Source organism: Zea mays, chromosome 8, assembly GCF_902167145.1.
Source record: "Zea mays cultivar B73 chromosome 8, Zm-B73-REFERENCE-NAM-5.0, whole genome shotgun sequence".
Taxonomy (NCBI): Eukaryota; Viridiplantae; Streptophyta; class Magnoliopsida; order Poales; family Poaceae; genus Zea; species Zea mays.
Window position 1 is genome coordinate 178,470,938 of NC_050103.1, and position 14,438 is coordinate 178,485,375.

Sequence of the window (14,438 nt, forward strand, 5' to 3'; positions counted from 1 at the left end):
ATCATATGAGAGGTTATTCTCTAAATAATTATCTCAACTTTAATCTAAGTTATAAATTGACCTAAGATCATATTCTAGTAGATTATAATAATAAGTGGTCTAACTAGACTAACCAACATAAGTTAAATAAAGATCTAAATATAAATGAACAAGACATGGTATAATAAATGTTGTTACTGTGTAGTAAATATTTATACGGGACTAACGCAACTTGAACGGACCAATTCGGACCTAAAACGCATAAATTATGAACAAAACAAGTTTTAAGGGTCATTTTATATAATTTTCATACTTATAATTGCTTGCAGGGGTATTTATGCAATTTCCAGGGACCTATCTGTAACTGCTTTAAACTGTGCGAGGATGGCGGGTTTATTACTAAGAAGTTCAGGGACTCTTTCGAGATATTGCCAAGCGAAGGGGTATCGCGGCATGTGAGCCGTTGGATCAGCGGTCAAGGGCCCGGATTAGATCGGCGGAATACTGAACCGGCAGGGTACGGCGACCGTAGGATCCTGATTCTACGGTTCAGATTTAAAATACCCCGCGATCGCCTCAGACCCGCACGATCGCGATCCAACGCCTAGAATCGCCCAGGCCGAATCGTTCCGTGGATCCAATCCAGGCCGCCCGATCAGGGATCAACGGTTAACATTTAACGAAAGAGCATATCTGTTGTACTCCGTCCGATCAGGGCTCGATGGTCAGGATCAGATGAGCGAAGAGCTAAAGCGCGATCGGATCCGGTCCACTGGATCAGCGATCAACGGCTGTCGCTCTCCCCTCACCTCACCCACACCGTACTATCCCCAAGCGGCGGCGCAAGCACAGCATGCGGCGGAGGCCATCGTCGGAGAAACTGATGTCACGCCCCACCGCCCCAAACTTCGATTCGTTAGCCGCAGGATGTGGAGAAGATGATGGGGAATTAGTAGATCGTGTCCTCACCAGAAGCCGTCACACGTAGATCACAGGCCCCCGGCGCCATGGTCGCTGCGCCTTCATTCACCCAAGGCATCGGTGGCAGCAGGAGCATCAGCCAGAGACCGACCAGCGCGGCTCCCAACATCCCCGCCCGATCCGCAGCCGCCCCATGGCAGTGGCAATCTTCCCCCCCCTTGCTCCCTTTTGTTTCTTCCCTGTGCTAGCGCCGACGAGGCGTCCCTGTTGGTGGTGGTGGCCGACACGGCTGCGGGTTGCGGCTGGGTTATATAGGGGCGGGGCGATGCAATCGGCCGAGAATCTCGGAAATTTGGTTGAGGAGCCCCCGGATTTTGGTGATCTCGCACGATCGTTATGAGCTGAGCAGAGCGTGCACGAAGAAAGGGGAAAGCTGGCAGGGCGAGGTCGCCCGACAGCGGAACAAGGTACACGACGCCCATGGTGTCCGTGGTCCAGGCGAGTTAGGGACCCGAATTCTACGACGTCCGCGCGATTTCAGCGGATTCAGTTGTCCGCCCGCGGGCATCGGCGCAAGGTGGATGCCGGACCTGAGCAGCGGGGCCCGCAAGTCTGTGGCACGGGGCGCGTGGGTGAGGCCGACAAGTGGGCCCGCCCGGCGGGGCTGTTCTCCTGCCGCGCGCAGGATCTGGACAGCGGCACAATTGGCCCAGGGCGAGGCACAGTGAGAGTGGGCCGGTTGGGGGCGCGAGAGAAAGGAAGATGGGCCGAGGGTGTGGCATTAGGCCCAAACGCAAGAAGGGCTTTCTCTGTTTTTTTTTTCTGATTTCTATATATATTTTTTTTATCTCGATTTCAAATCAAACACCAGTTTGAATTTCAAACTTGTACTTTTAGATGCACATATAAAAGTGCCAATATGTAGAAATTTTTTTTTATTCATGTATGTATTTTTTATACTTAAAATTGTCTCGCGAATTTAAACACAAATGCACAATTACAAGAACCTCAGCATGAGATGCATATTTTTATATTTATTTATTTGCTATTTGACTACTTTTACTTCTCTTAAGTGAGTATGCACAAAAAAAGAATTTAAATAATTCTAAAAACATTTTCATGAAAAATACATGTATTTATTTATTTTATTATTTTTACCTTATACGAATTTTAGGGCTTTACAGTATGTCAACTAGATGACTTGGAATGTTGCTTGGGCTCCCACACCTTGAAATGGCCGGTTGGGGTGGTATTTATAGCCACCAACCAAAATGTAGCCGTTGGAGAAGGCTGCTGGCGATGGGCGCACCGGACAGTCCGGTGCACACCGGACATGTCCGGTGCGCCAGCCACGTCACCAAAGCCGTTGGGTTCTGACCGTTGGAGCACTGACTTCTGGGCCCGCCTGGATGTCCGGTGGCGCACCGGACATGTACTGTAGAGTGTCCGGTGCGCCTCTTCGCGCGTGCCTGACCTCTGCGCGCTCTAGCGCGCATTAATTGCTGTTGCAGGTGACCGTTGGCGCGAAGTAGTCGTTGCCCCGCAGTTACACCGGACAGTCCGGTGTACACCGGACATGTCCGGTGAATTATAGCGGAGCAGCCGAAGTAAATTCCCGAGGCTGGCGAGTTCCGGAGGCCGCTCTTCCTTGGAGCACCAGACACTGTCCGGTGTACACCGGACAGTCCGGTGAATTATAGCGGAGTTGCCTCTGGAATTTCCCGAAGGTGACGAGTTTGAGTTAGAGTCCTCTGGTGCACCGGACACTGTCCGGTGCGCCAGACCAGAGGTGCCTTCGGTTGTCCCTTTGCTCTTTTGTTGAACCCAATATTTGGTCTTTTTATTGGCTAAGTGTGTACCTTTGGTACCTGTATAACTTGTACACTAGAGCAAACTAGTTAGTCCAATTATTTGTGTTGGGCAATTCAACCACCAAAATTATTTAGGAACTAGGTGTAAGCCTAATTCCCTTTCAGGTACCAAAAGGGTATTCCGCAACAAGAATATGAGCATGGTGTGGTGATAAGGAACAAAGCGCGACTTGTGGCCAAGGGTTATTCACAAGTCGAAGGTTTGGATTTCGATGAAACTTATGCACCCGTAGCTAGGCTTGAGTCACTTCGCATATTACTTGCCTATGCTACTTACCATGGCTTTAAGCTCGATCAAATGGACGTGAAGAGTGCCTTCCTTAATGGACCAATCAAGGAAGAGGTCTATGTTGAGCAACCTCCTGGCTTTGAAGATAGTGAGTACCCTAACCATGTTTATAAACTCTCAAATGCACTTTATGGGCTCAAGTAAGCCCCAAGAGCATGGTATGAATGCCTGCGAGATTTCCTTATCACTAATGGATTCAAAGTCGGCAAGGTCGATCCTACTCTCTTTACTAAAACTGTTGCAAATGATTTGTTTGTGTGCCAAATTTATGTTGATGATATTATATTTGGGTCTACTAACAAATCTACTTGTGAAGAGTTTAGTAGGATTATGGTTCAAAAATTCGAGATGTCGATGATGGGGGAGTTGAGATATTTCTTAGGATTTCAAATCAAGCAACTCCAAGAGGGCACCTTCATCAGCCAAACCAAGTACATTCAAGACATACTTAACAAGTTTGGAATGAAGGATGCCAAGCCCATCAAGACACCCATGGGAACCAATGGGCATCTCGACCTCGACATGGGAGGTAAATCCGTAGATCAAAAGGTATACTGGTCGATGATAGGATCTTTAATCTATTTATATGCATCTCGACCGGATATTATGCTTTTTGTATGCATGTGTGCAAGGTTCCAAGTCGATCCTAAGGAAGTTCATCTTAGGGTCGTGAAGAGAATCATGAGGTATTTAGTTTACACTCCTAAGTTTGGGCTTTGGTACCCCAAGGGATCCACCTTTGATTTAATAGGATATTCCGATGTCGATTGGGCAGGGTGTAAAATTGATAGGAAGAGCACATAAGGGACTAGTCAGTTTCTGGGGAGATCCCTGGTGTCTTGGGCTTCAAAGAAACAAAACCCTTTAGCAAATTACTTTGGATGAGGAAAACCCTCAGGGACTATTACCGCATGCCATTGTTGCATGCAATTACTTTGGATGAGGCAAACCCTCAGGGACTATGGCTACAAATTGAGCAAAGTCCCTCTCCTATGTGACAATGAGAGTGCTATTTGCATGGCGGAGAACCTCGTTGAACACAGCCGCACTAAGCACATAAACATTCGGTATCACTTTTTGAGGGATCACCAACAAAGGGGGATATCGAGATAGCTTATGTAAACACCAAAGATCAATTAGCCGATATCTTCACCAAGCCACTAGACAAGAAAACCTTTAGCAAACTTAAGAATGAGCTAAATATTCTTGATTCTCGGAATTTTGATTGAAACATTACACACATTGCTCATCTATATACCTTTGATCACATCTCTTTATTCTCGGAATTTGGTACATATTCATATTCCTTATTCTTCTTGTGCCAAGGCTAAGACTAATGTGCTTCCATGTGTATTTCTTGTGTTAGGCTTAGATTGAAAGGGAAATGGAGTATTCGGCAAAGACAACGCTTCCACTCAACTCCATCCGTATTATTTAACTTTGCTGGTATTCCGTCATCTCTCAAATTGGTATACTCTTTCACTCATATATTGTTTACCAAAGGGGGAGAAAATAAACAAAGGGCTCCAACGTTCTCCATTTTTGGCGATTAATGCCAAAGGGGGAGAAAATATTAATCCCAAAGCAAAGGGACCACACCACCACCATTTCAAAATTTTTGAAATGAAAGATTTAATTAGTATTCACAAATGTTTGTTTTTCAATTTGTACTCAAGACAATTTCTTTAATTGGTAGAATTTCAAAATTGGTATCTATGCTTATGAAATTAAGATTTTAAAAATTGGTACTCATTTCAAAACCCTCTTGAAAGCTAAGAGGAGAATTTCATTCAGGGGGAGCTTTTGTTTAGTCAAAGGAAAAGCATTTGAAACAGGGGGAGAAAATTTCAAATCTTGAAAGTGCTTCTTACAATATCATTCTTATACCTTTGACTATTTGCAAAAGAATTTTGAAAAAAAGTTTGAAAAAGATTTGCAAAACAAAACATGTGGTGCAAAAGTGGTCCAAAATGTTAAATGAAAGAAAGCAATACATTCACTTGTATTCATATACAACATGACTTTCATATTGGTTTAATTCTAAGTAACCTATGCACTTACCTTACGCAAACTAGTTCATTTCTGCACTTCATATATTTGCTTTGGTTTGTGTTGGCATCAATCACCAAAAAGGGGGAGATTGAAAGAGAAATAGGGTTAACCTTTTCCCACAATTAATTTTGGTGGTTGAATGCCCAACACAAAAAATGGACAAACTAGTTTACTCTAGAATACATGTTCTATAGGTGCATAGAGGTTCAACACAAACCAATAAAAGATTGCAGTTAGGGATCAAATTCAGTGGAGCAAAGAAATCGAGTGTGCTCTGGTCTGGCGCACCGGACTGTCCGATGTGCCACCAGACAGTGTCCGATGCACCAGGGCCGTACAATCTCAAACTCGCTACTCTCAGGTTTCTCCAGCGCCGCTCCGCTATAATTCACCGGACTGTCCGGTGTGACAGCAGAGCAACGGCTACTAGCGCAACGGTCGACTGCAAAAGCCGCGTTGACCGCTGAACAGTGAAGAACAGTACGCGTAGAGTCAGAGTGCAGAAGTCAGAGGCGCACCGGATAGTGAACAGTGCGTGTCCGGTACGGCGCCGGACTGTCTGGTGCCACTAGAAGACAAGCATCCAACGATCAACTGCTCCAGAACCCTAACAGTTGGGTGACGTGGCTGGCGCACCGGACTGTCCGGTGCGCCCATCGACAGCAGTTTGCCACAATGGCTATGTGGTGGTTGAGGGCTATAATTACCCCCAACCACCACCACTCCATGTATCCAAGTTTTTTGAGTTCCACATTCAATACAAGAGCTAGTGCATTCACTTCAAGACACAAATCAAAAGAATCAAAGCCTCTCCAAGTGCCAAATCCACTCCAATCACGTAGTGACTTGAGAGAGAGTTTTTGTTCGTGTTCTTTGTGCTCTTGTGCTTGGATCGCTTTCTTCCTTCCTCATTCTTGTTTCCAAGGGAATTATAATCAAAGCAAGAGACACCAAGTATGTGGTGGTCCTTGTGGGGTCTAAGTGACCCGATTGATTAAGGAGAAAGCTCACTCGGTCTAGGTGACCGTTTGAGAGAGGGAAAGGGTTGAAAGAGACCCGGTCTTTGTGACCACCTCAACGGGGACTAGGTTCTTTAGAACCAAACCTCGGTAAAACAAATCACCGTGTTCATCCACTTTATTTCTTGGTTGATTTGTTTTCCCCTCTCTCCTGGACTCGGATTTAATTCTAACGCTAACCTCGGCTTGTAGTTTGTGTTTAAGTAATAAATTTCAGTTTACACCTATTCACCCCCCTCTAGGCGACTTTCAAATAGGGGAAACTGTGTATCAGGCCTTGTGCCCCTGAGTTCTACACAATTTTCGAATGGAATAGGGGAAACTGTGGTACCAAGTCGTTCCACAACTACGATACAGATGGACATGTTCTAACTTCAAAATAAATAAATGTATGTCATTCTAACTTGTATACAAGAAGCCAAATTCGGTAGTAGGCCCACAGATGTGGATATGTTTGTGCATAGGCATAGGGGTTCTGATCCTCATAATCCTGATGTGCTATGCACTCAGGCAGCCACCAACTGCCTAGTGAGATTCTTATACTCTAGTGTTCTTTTGAATCACCTTGATGATGTATTGATATTCCGTGTGTTGTTCTCCTGGTAGCATATGGGGAGCAGATGGTTGTGCACCATGGGCATGACTATGACTGGAGGAGCCAACCAATTGACCTAGAGACGACATATGCTAGCACAAGAGGACAAACCCATGGACAATGAGAGTATTTTATTTTGATTTTTAAGTAACGCTCATATGCGTAAGGAAAATGGACCTTGGCCCATTTGACTAAATGATTTTGGTGATTGATGATCAACATAATCTGTGGACTAATTTATTTGCTAGTGTTTGTATTTGTAGTTCACTGGATGCAAAAATGACTTGGACTAGGACACTGAGGGAGCAACACCTCAAAATAAGACATTATGAATACTATAAGTAAAGATCAACAAGTATCAAGCAAAGTCCAAGACATGAAGGAAGTGTAGCCACTCGTGGACCGTCTGCCTGTGTGCAGCAGACTATCTGGTGCGCCAACATCTAGCTCTATAACGACTAGTTTTTAGTGACACCCTGAGAAGAGCCACTAGACTGTCTGGTGCTAGAGGCCAAACTATCCGATGTGAGACTGCATAGTGCCAATCATCAAATCCAACGATCAAGATCACAACAGCTAGTTGCACCGGACTGTCCAGTGCCTACCACCGGATTATCCGGTGTACCGCATAGAGCAGAAGCTTTTTATCCAACAACTATAATTGAGTTGGGGCCTATATATACTTCACCCAACCAACCATTTGAGGGTGTGAGAGCCCAACCAACATACCAAGAAAGGTTATACACATTTCTAAGTGCTCAAACACCCAAGTGCTTAATAGAATCACTCGGTGATTAGCGTAGGTGCTTTGAGAAGTGCTTAGGTTAGTTAAGATCGCTTATGCACTTGCTCTAGTTTGTTCATAGTTAGTTAAGTGAGTTTAGAAAAACCCACATAACCCCTTGGCTCTTGTGCGAGACGTAGTAATATTGTACCGAGTGGGGCAAGAGTCTTGCGGGACCGTGACAACTGAGTTTGTGTCACGACCACCACCGTGTTGTAGGATCTAGGACACCGGCTAGGGGGGTGAATAGACGGTTTTGACTAAAATAAAAGACACTTGAGAAATTTAATCAAAACAACAAGAGATATAAATTTCATAGCCTTGATAGGTCAACAAAATATGATGAACAATTTATGCTAACACTACAAAATATAGACAATACACAAATTACTCACTACTTGCAAGTAATGAATAAAAGGTGAGAGAATGGTACAAAAATTTATCCCGTGGTATCGGTGATTTGTCGATCATCCCTAATCCATGTTGAGGTGTAATTCAAGCTCTCACTTGCTCCTCTATCAATACACGACTTGATCTTTGAGTCAAGTGGACAAGAACTCACTCAACACCTCAATTCCACTAGCGTCACATTTGCCGCTCCGGCGAGGTGGGCACGAACCCCTCACAATCAACACCACAGCTTCTCCATAATCTTCACAGAGAGCTCGACGGAGACAACACCCGAGCCATCTAGGAGGCGGCAACCTCCAAGAGTAACAAGTTGGTGACGCTTGCCCAGTGTACCACCTAGTGCCTCAAAAGATCACAAAGGATGCAAATGCACTAGAACCTCTCAATCACTCACTAGAATGCAATCTCAAGCAACGAGTGTGAGAGTTTGAGTTAGAGGATCACAAATGATCTCAATGTATGCTAGGAGTGGCCAAGAGAGCCCTCACACACGAGCTCTACTTCTATTTATAGCCTTCAACTCAAACCTAGTCGTTATGTGCAACTAGCACAAGTTTTGTGCACACGAGAACAGTCCGCGCCCCATGGCTGGACGGTCTGCCATACCAGTAACGGTTATAAAGACCATTTGAAACCTGTCAGTGCTGTCAGAAAAAGTCAAGCCCAGACAGTCCGCCCGCCTGGGCCGGACGGTCCGGGACTTGTCAATATGGAATACCAGAGCACTGGCCAATTAAAACAACTCGAGCAGACTGTCCGCCAACCATGGCCGGACGGTCCGCACTAGGACCACCTATCATCCGGCTAAAAACCCTGGATAGTCTGTAGTGCAAAGACTCAAAACACATTGTTCCTGCCCAAACTCAATTTGGCTTATGCGGACGGTCTAGCCTCCTGGCCCGGACGGTCCGTGCAGGGAGACAAAGACAGGTGCGCCAACAGGCTTCTCTGGTAGAGTCGCGGATGGTTCGGCCTCCTGGCCTGGATGGTCCGCTGACCATAAAGTTAAGAGATTTTATTTTGCGCTTTTTCAAAAGACTTTGTATTTTGAAAAACGAAGCGTTGTTAGCCTTCATGTAAATGCAACAGTTTATACTCTACGATGCACTAAGTTTTACATCGATCAAGTTCATTGACCTATCTTAATAGTACGACTGTCTAGCCTATTAATCCGGTCAATTTCTTCTTTAAACTCCTGATGACCAGCAAAACAAAACCTACATTTTACCTTTGCCTTCACTTGATCCACAATCAATGGTTATGAATCTCAAAGACTTTATTATTTCCTGGGGTCCAATCCTGCATTCTTATTTCTCCAAAAATTGTTAGTCCACAATCAGTTGTCATTAATTACCAAAACAGCACTAAGGAGTCTAGATGATTCACACGTGTACCGGAGGGAACGAGGCCCATGACGTTTAGGTCAGAAGCTCGATCGTGAAGACGACAGGGAGCGTCCGAGAGGAGACCGGAAGCGGAGCACCACTTGCGCGTGGAGAAGGCCCGTGGCTCTCTACGGAGTTATTCATCCGTGGCGCTTGGCCTTCGTGTGGGCTACCCTTTGCATACGGGAACCAACGAGGATTAGTCGGGACCTTGTGTGGTTCCGGATACCTCGATAAAAATAGCGGCGGCGTCCATGAGAGTTTGCTTTGTCCACTAGCTCTTTAATCTTCCACATTTACTCTCTCTACTTAAGTTGCAAACTTCACTATTCTTAGCGTAGAATATATAGGATTGGAACTTAGGTTGCATAACTCTTTTTGCGGTAGAGATAGCAACACATAGACAAAACCTTGTGTTCACATTCTAGATTGTTTATTTGCATAGGTTTTTTTTCTAGGGATTATCTTGTGGCCTAGTTTAGAAAGAAGTTTTTAGAAGTCCTAATTCATCCCCGTGTTAGGCATCACCGTTTCCTACAATATGCTTGCGATTGTACCGATGTTATGGTTTACTATTGTAGGTTGGATATATTTGATTCGTTGATTGACTCTATGGAGTTGATACGTTGAGGTCGATGATCTATATCATTGTCTTCACAAGCGTCTTGTTCTCGTGCCTCCACCCATGACATGGAGATTGCCATGATGCAAGAAGCTATAAGGCAACATGTGAAGTATCAGAGACAACAAGTTGGCCACCAAAGGTAGAAGGACGAGTACTATGCGAGCCTCTAGGCCTAGTAGCAGGCTTTTCTCTCAGTAAGTTAAAGCAATATGTTATTCGTAACAAGTATAAACTTGTTTGGTTTTGTGCTTCCTCAATAATTACTTGCATCTAATTTGTAGCAAGTGGCACAACAAACGGATGTCCAAATGTCAGCCTTTGGGATGCCGCCTTCGGCACTTGCACCACCGCCTCCACCTTCGCCTGTTTTGTGGATCAATTTTTTTTCATATGTACATATGTGTGTGTGTGTGATAGAAATGAAGAACTTAGTGTTTAATATCTCGGTTTATGTGTTACAGGGCTTCCAGGCACCTCCCACTTTGGGTGCAGCACCTAGATATGTATCTGGCCAGGACGACGTCTTGACTTCGTAGGTGAACAACATTTTCAACACCCACAGTTCGGCCGGAGAAAGTGGCCACAAGTCTAACTAACTAGGTGACGACCGGTAGGCTTAGTTATTTAGTCATCTATTGCAGTTTGGAAGCTTAATAGTTTGATGTCAACATTTGAATGATTTGGAACTATGTGAATGTGGATGGACTAAATCCAATGTGTGGAACTTTTTGATACTTTGTGATATGTGAACTAGATGTGGGATATGTGGTTGTGAATGCCGATTTATCGAAAAAAATATGTGTTGTGAATGTGAAAATGTATGTGATTGTTAAATCTGGATGCATGTGGTTGTGGATATATGTGGTTGTGAAATCTGGATATTTATGATTACGAAAATATATGTTGTGGGAATAATTAAAAATCTGTGAGACTTTTGATCTCCCTGAAATTCATTATGTCCGACGGCCTAGCCATGGTCGTCAGAAATAAGGGTATAACGTCTGACAGTCCATGTGCGGCTGTCGGACGTATGAACAATTTAAGTTTGACGGTCTACATGTGGACCGTCAGACATAACGTCAGTGGGGCCTACTGAACGTCGTCACGGCCGTTACCTGATTTAACTGTGGATGGTCCCTGAAAGCCGTTGAAGATATGTTATGTTTGACGGCCGCTATCGGACATAATCTTATTTCTGACCTTTTAGAACTGACGCCGCTGAACATAAACCCTAAGCCGTTGGAAATAGGTAATGTCCGATGGTTTAGTGCTTATGTCCGACGGGTTAAACCGTCGAAATTTTATGGTTTTACTGTTGCGGAGAGGTTGTCTTCCAGAGCTTTTAAACACTTTTGCAGTTCATTTTTTTTTCACATTCAAATACAAAAACTGCACCTTTTCTGAACAATACATCCACAGGGACATACATGGGGCAAACCGCAAACACGAAGATAACTAGGACGGTAAACCATTTTGTAATCTATAAGGATAAGAGAATATTTGAAATCATAAACGCCGGCGGCTCACGAATGTAGCGCGCGCGACGACAGGTCCGTAGCAGCGTCATCGATTTTACCGTCCGTTGCCATTTCCAAGGCCGTGTGGTGTGTGCAATTGTTGTAGCTTGTTCGATTTGTCAGCTAGTACCCGCGCCGCGAGCTATAAGAAGGCGCGAAGCCTACTCTTGGGGGCACCAAGCCAGCCAGCCATCCATCCCAGCATAGGAGTATTATTTAGCTCGATCGAGCTCAATCTACTATCTGCTTAATTACACGGTTTCTGATCGTCGCAATTAATGGCGAACCACGGCGCCGCGGCCCTCCTCCTGATCGCGTCCGTCCTCGCGGCGGCCGCCCTCTCCGGGGCGGACGCGCGGCTGACGGTGCGGCCCAACATGGCGGCGGCCCTCCGCGCGGCCAACGGGAGGTTCGCCGTGCGCCCCGGCACGAAGGTCACCCTGCGGCGCGACGCGCATGGAGGTATGTATGCAGCTCTAGCATAGTACATGTAACGTAGCGATGTTTAACCGTCCGTCCAACCTAGCTCCAAAATCCGACATGGAAACGTGCGTGCGTCGCAGGGTACGTGGTGGACGTCGCGGCGGTGCCGGACCTGACGTGCAACACGGTGCGCGGGGTGCAGGCGGACGAGACGTGCTTCTCCGTGGCGCAGGGCGCGGGGCTGACCCAGGACCAGTTCCTCGCCTTCAACCCCAACATCAACTGCGCCAAGATCTTCGTCGGCCAGTGGGTCTGCCTCGACGCTACTACATCCGCCTGAGTGCTATGCCATGCCTGCCTCTTGCTAGCTTTGAATAAGGAGCTCGATCGGTTTCGTTCTCTATCTGTCGTTGCGTTCCTCTCCAGATCGTCGGCTGGTTTTGTCTGCCGCAACTTTTCTGTATTCCCGCAGTGATAGATGCGTGTCGTCGTCAATCTGTCCCTGCAACATATTTTCCATGAAAAAAAAACTGGTTTCATCGGTTTCTTGTCATGTGTGTATGGTTCGATTTCGATATGCGCCGTACACTGTGGATTGCGTACTGTTTTACATGACCATTGTGTCGTCGTCTCAAGGAAGTTGGATTGGCTAAGAGAGAATCACAGGAGAGGAGATGTTGCAGAGCTGCCGGATCGGATCTCCCTCCAACTCCAAGAGCTGCGGCCTGCACTGCCACTGCACCTCCCTCCTTCCCATGGCGCTCGGTTGGAACCTCGAGCAGGCGGCGGCAAAACATCCATTACCATTACCTTGCCGCCCTGCCCAGCTGTCCCTGGTTTCGTTTCACTGCCATCGTGAAATGAAAGCCCTAGTCTAGTTTTGGTATTGAGCGCCGACCATATATATATATAGACTAGTGTTTTTTTATTGAGTGTGATTAGCTACTCCCTTGATGTTGACGAACAAGGTATAGAAAGTGGCGGAGATTGAGATCACGATCATAGGTAGGGCTTTGCTCTTGCCAACTAAGATATAATAGTCGTATTATAAACAGAGTAGACAAAACATCTATTTACAATGGTTATGTGGTGCCACTAAAGCTGTCTTCAGTGGATAGGGTAAAATAGGGGGCACGTAACTGTAGTGTTTGACACTGTTTATAAAGTAAAATTTGAAATAGAATATGGGATAGAGGATATGCTGGAGATGATCTAAGTATAGATATGTCCATATGAACCACCCGACATGATACTGTATTGATCAATAGCCCATATCAACACATGGCTTCATAACACTATAATGACTAGTCACTTGCGCGCGCCAGCGCGCACGTAAGCAACGTAATATTAATAGAAATAATATTATAGAAATACTCTTTTAAGAGGAAATTAGTTGAACATAAATAGTCGATAAGCATGTATATTTTCTTCAATAATTACCTAGCAATTGTTGTCGATCGATAGGAACAAAAAAAATGTATCTAAATTTAGGTGTAGTAGCTAAGAATTGATAATGGATAGGAAGGAACATATAAGTGTAGCATAATATTCATGGGACAAACACTGTGTTCTCACATTGTTACATCTAAGTAGGTTGCTTATCAAAGTATAGCAACAAAAGATGGTTGTCACATATTTACATCTTGGTGACACATGACTACATAGTAGCAAAAGATACTTTGTAGTTGCTGGTATGATATTTATTGAATGGAGTGATCATGGAGTATTGGTAGCATCGCGGTCATCCAAATTACAGCTTAAACCAAGCTCCTTGCTTCTACAATAGAGAATTTGAGTTTTGTAAGACTAAATGGTACAAAATAAGATATTACTTTACTCGTATGTAAGGAAAAATGTGTTTTGGTACTTATTGGCAAATTGTAAGCATGATAGTGTAATTTTTTATTGGAGCAGTTTTTGGAAGTATTAATGCATTAGAAAAATAATAGTTGTTTAGTAAGGAGGGACAATAAGATATATAGTTATGTAATAGAAGGAAATCTGGTTTGCAAAAAACAATAAATAACTGATGTATGTCTCTTATGTGTTTCGTACTGCTTTATTACTTCATGTTGCCGTATTCCAACGGTGAGCACAGGTAGAAGCAAAGGTAAAGTTCTAGAAAGTATATAATCAAAACTCCACATCAACCATGAACAAAAAATTAGCCGATAAATATTCTTTTATCTCTAGATGAAATCATATAACTGATTATTAAGAGCTAGAGATTCTCTTTACACATATTCACAATGAAACTAATAATAAGATGCAACTGTGACCCATAATTAAATAAGCAAGAAACATCGCAAGGTAATTATACCTGTGATTCGTATCAACCATTAACTTACCAAGTTTTACCATAATTTACTGGAGCTGCAATATCACAAATTTAGCACCCAATTATTTAGGTGAACAATTAGGCCATCATATGTGATACATAATGATAGTCGCCTAGAGGGGGGGGGTGAATAGGGCGAAACTGAAATTTACAAATATAAACACAACTGCAAGCCGGGTTAGCGTTAGTAATAAAGAAATGAGTCCGCGAGAGAGGGTGGAAAACAAAT

General features: G+C 44.4%; 1 protein-coding gene across 1 annotated transcript; it reads left to right on the forward strand.

Annotated features, from left to right (window-relative positions):
- Positions 1-11,623: 11,623 nt before the first annotated feature.
- Positions 11,624-12,416, forward strand: LOC100284637 (lysM domain containing protein). The gene is given in 2 exon segments (NM_001157532.1): positions 11,624-11,910; positions 12,012-12,416. Coding segments are annotated over 2 exon segments (384 nt in total). The 5' UTR covers positions 11,624-11,726; the 3' UTR covers positions 12,212-12,416.
- The last annotated feature ends 2,022 nt before the right edge of the window (positions 12,417-14,438 follow it).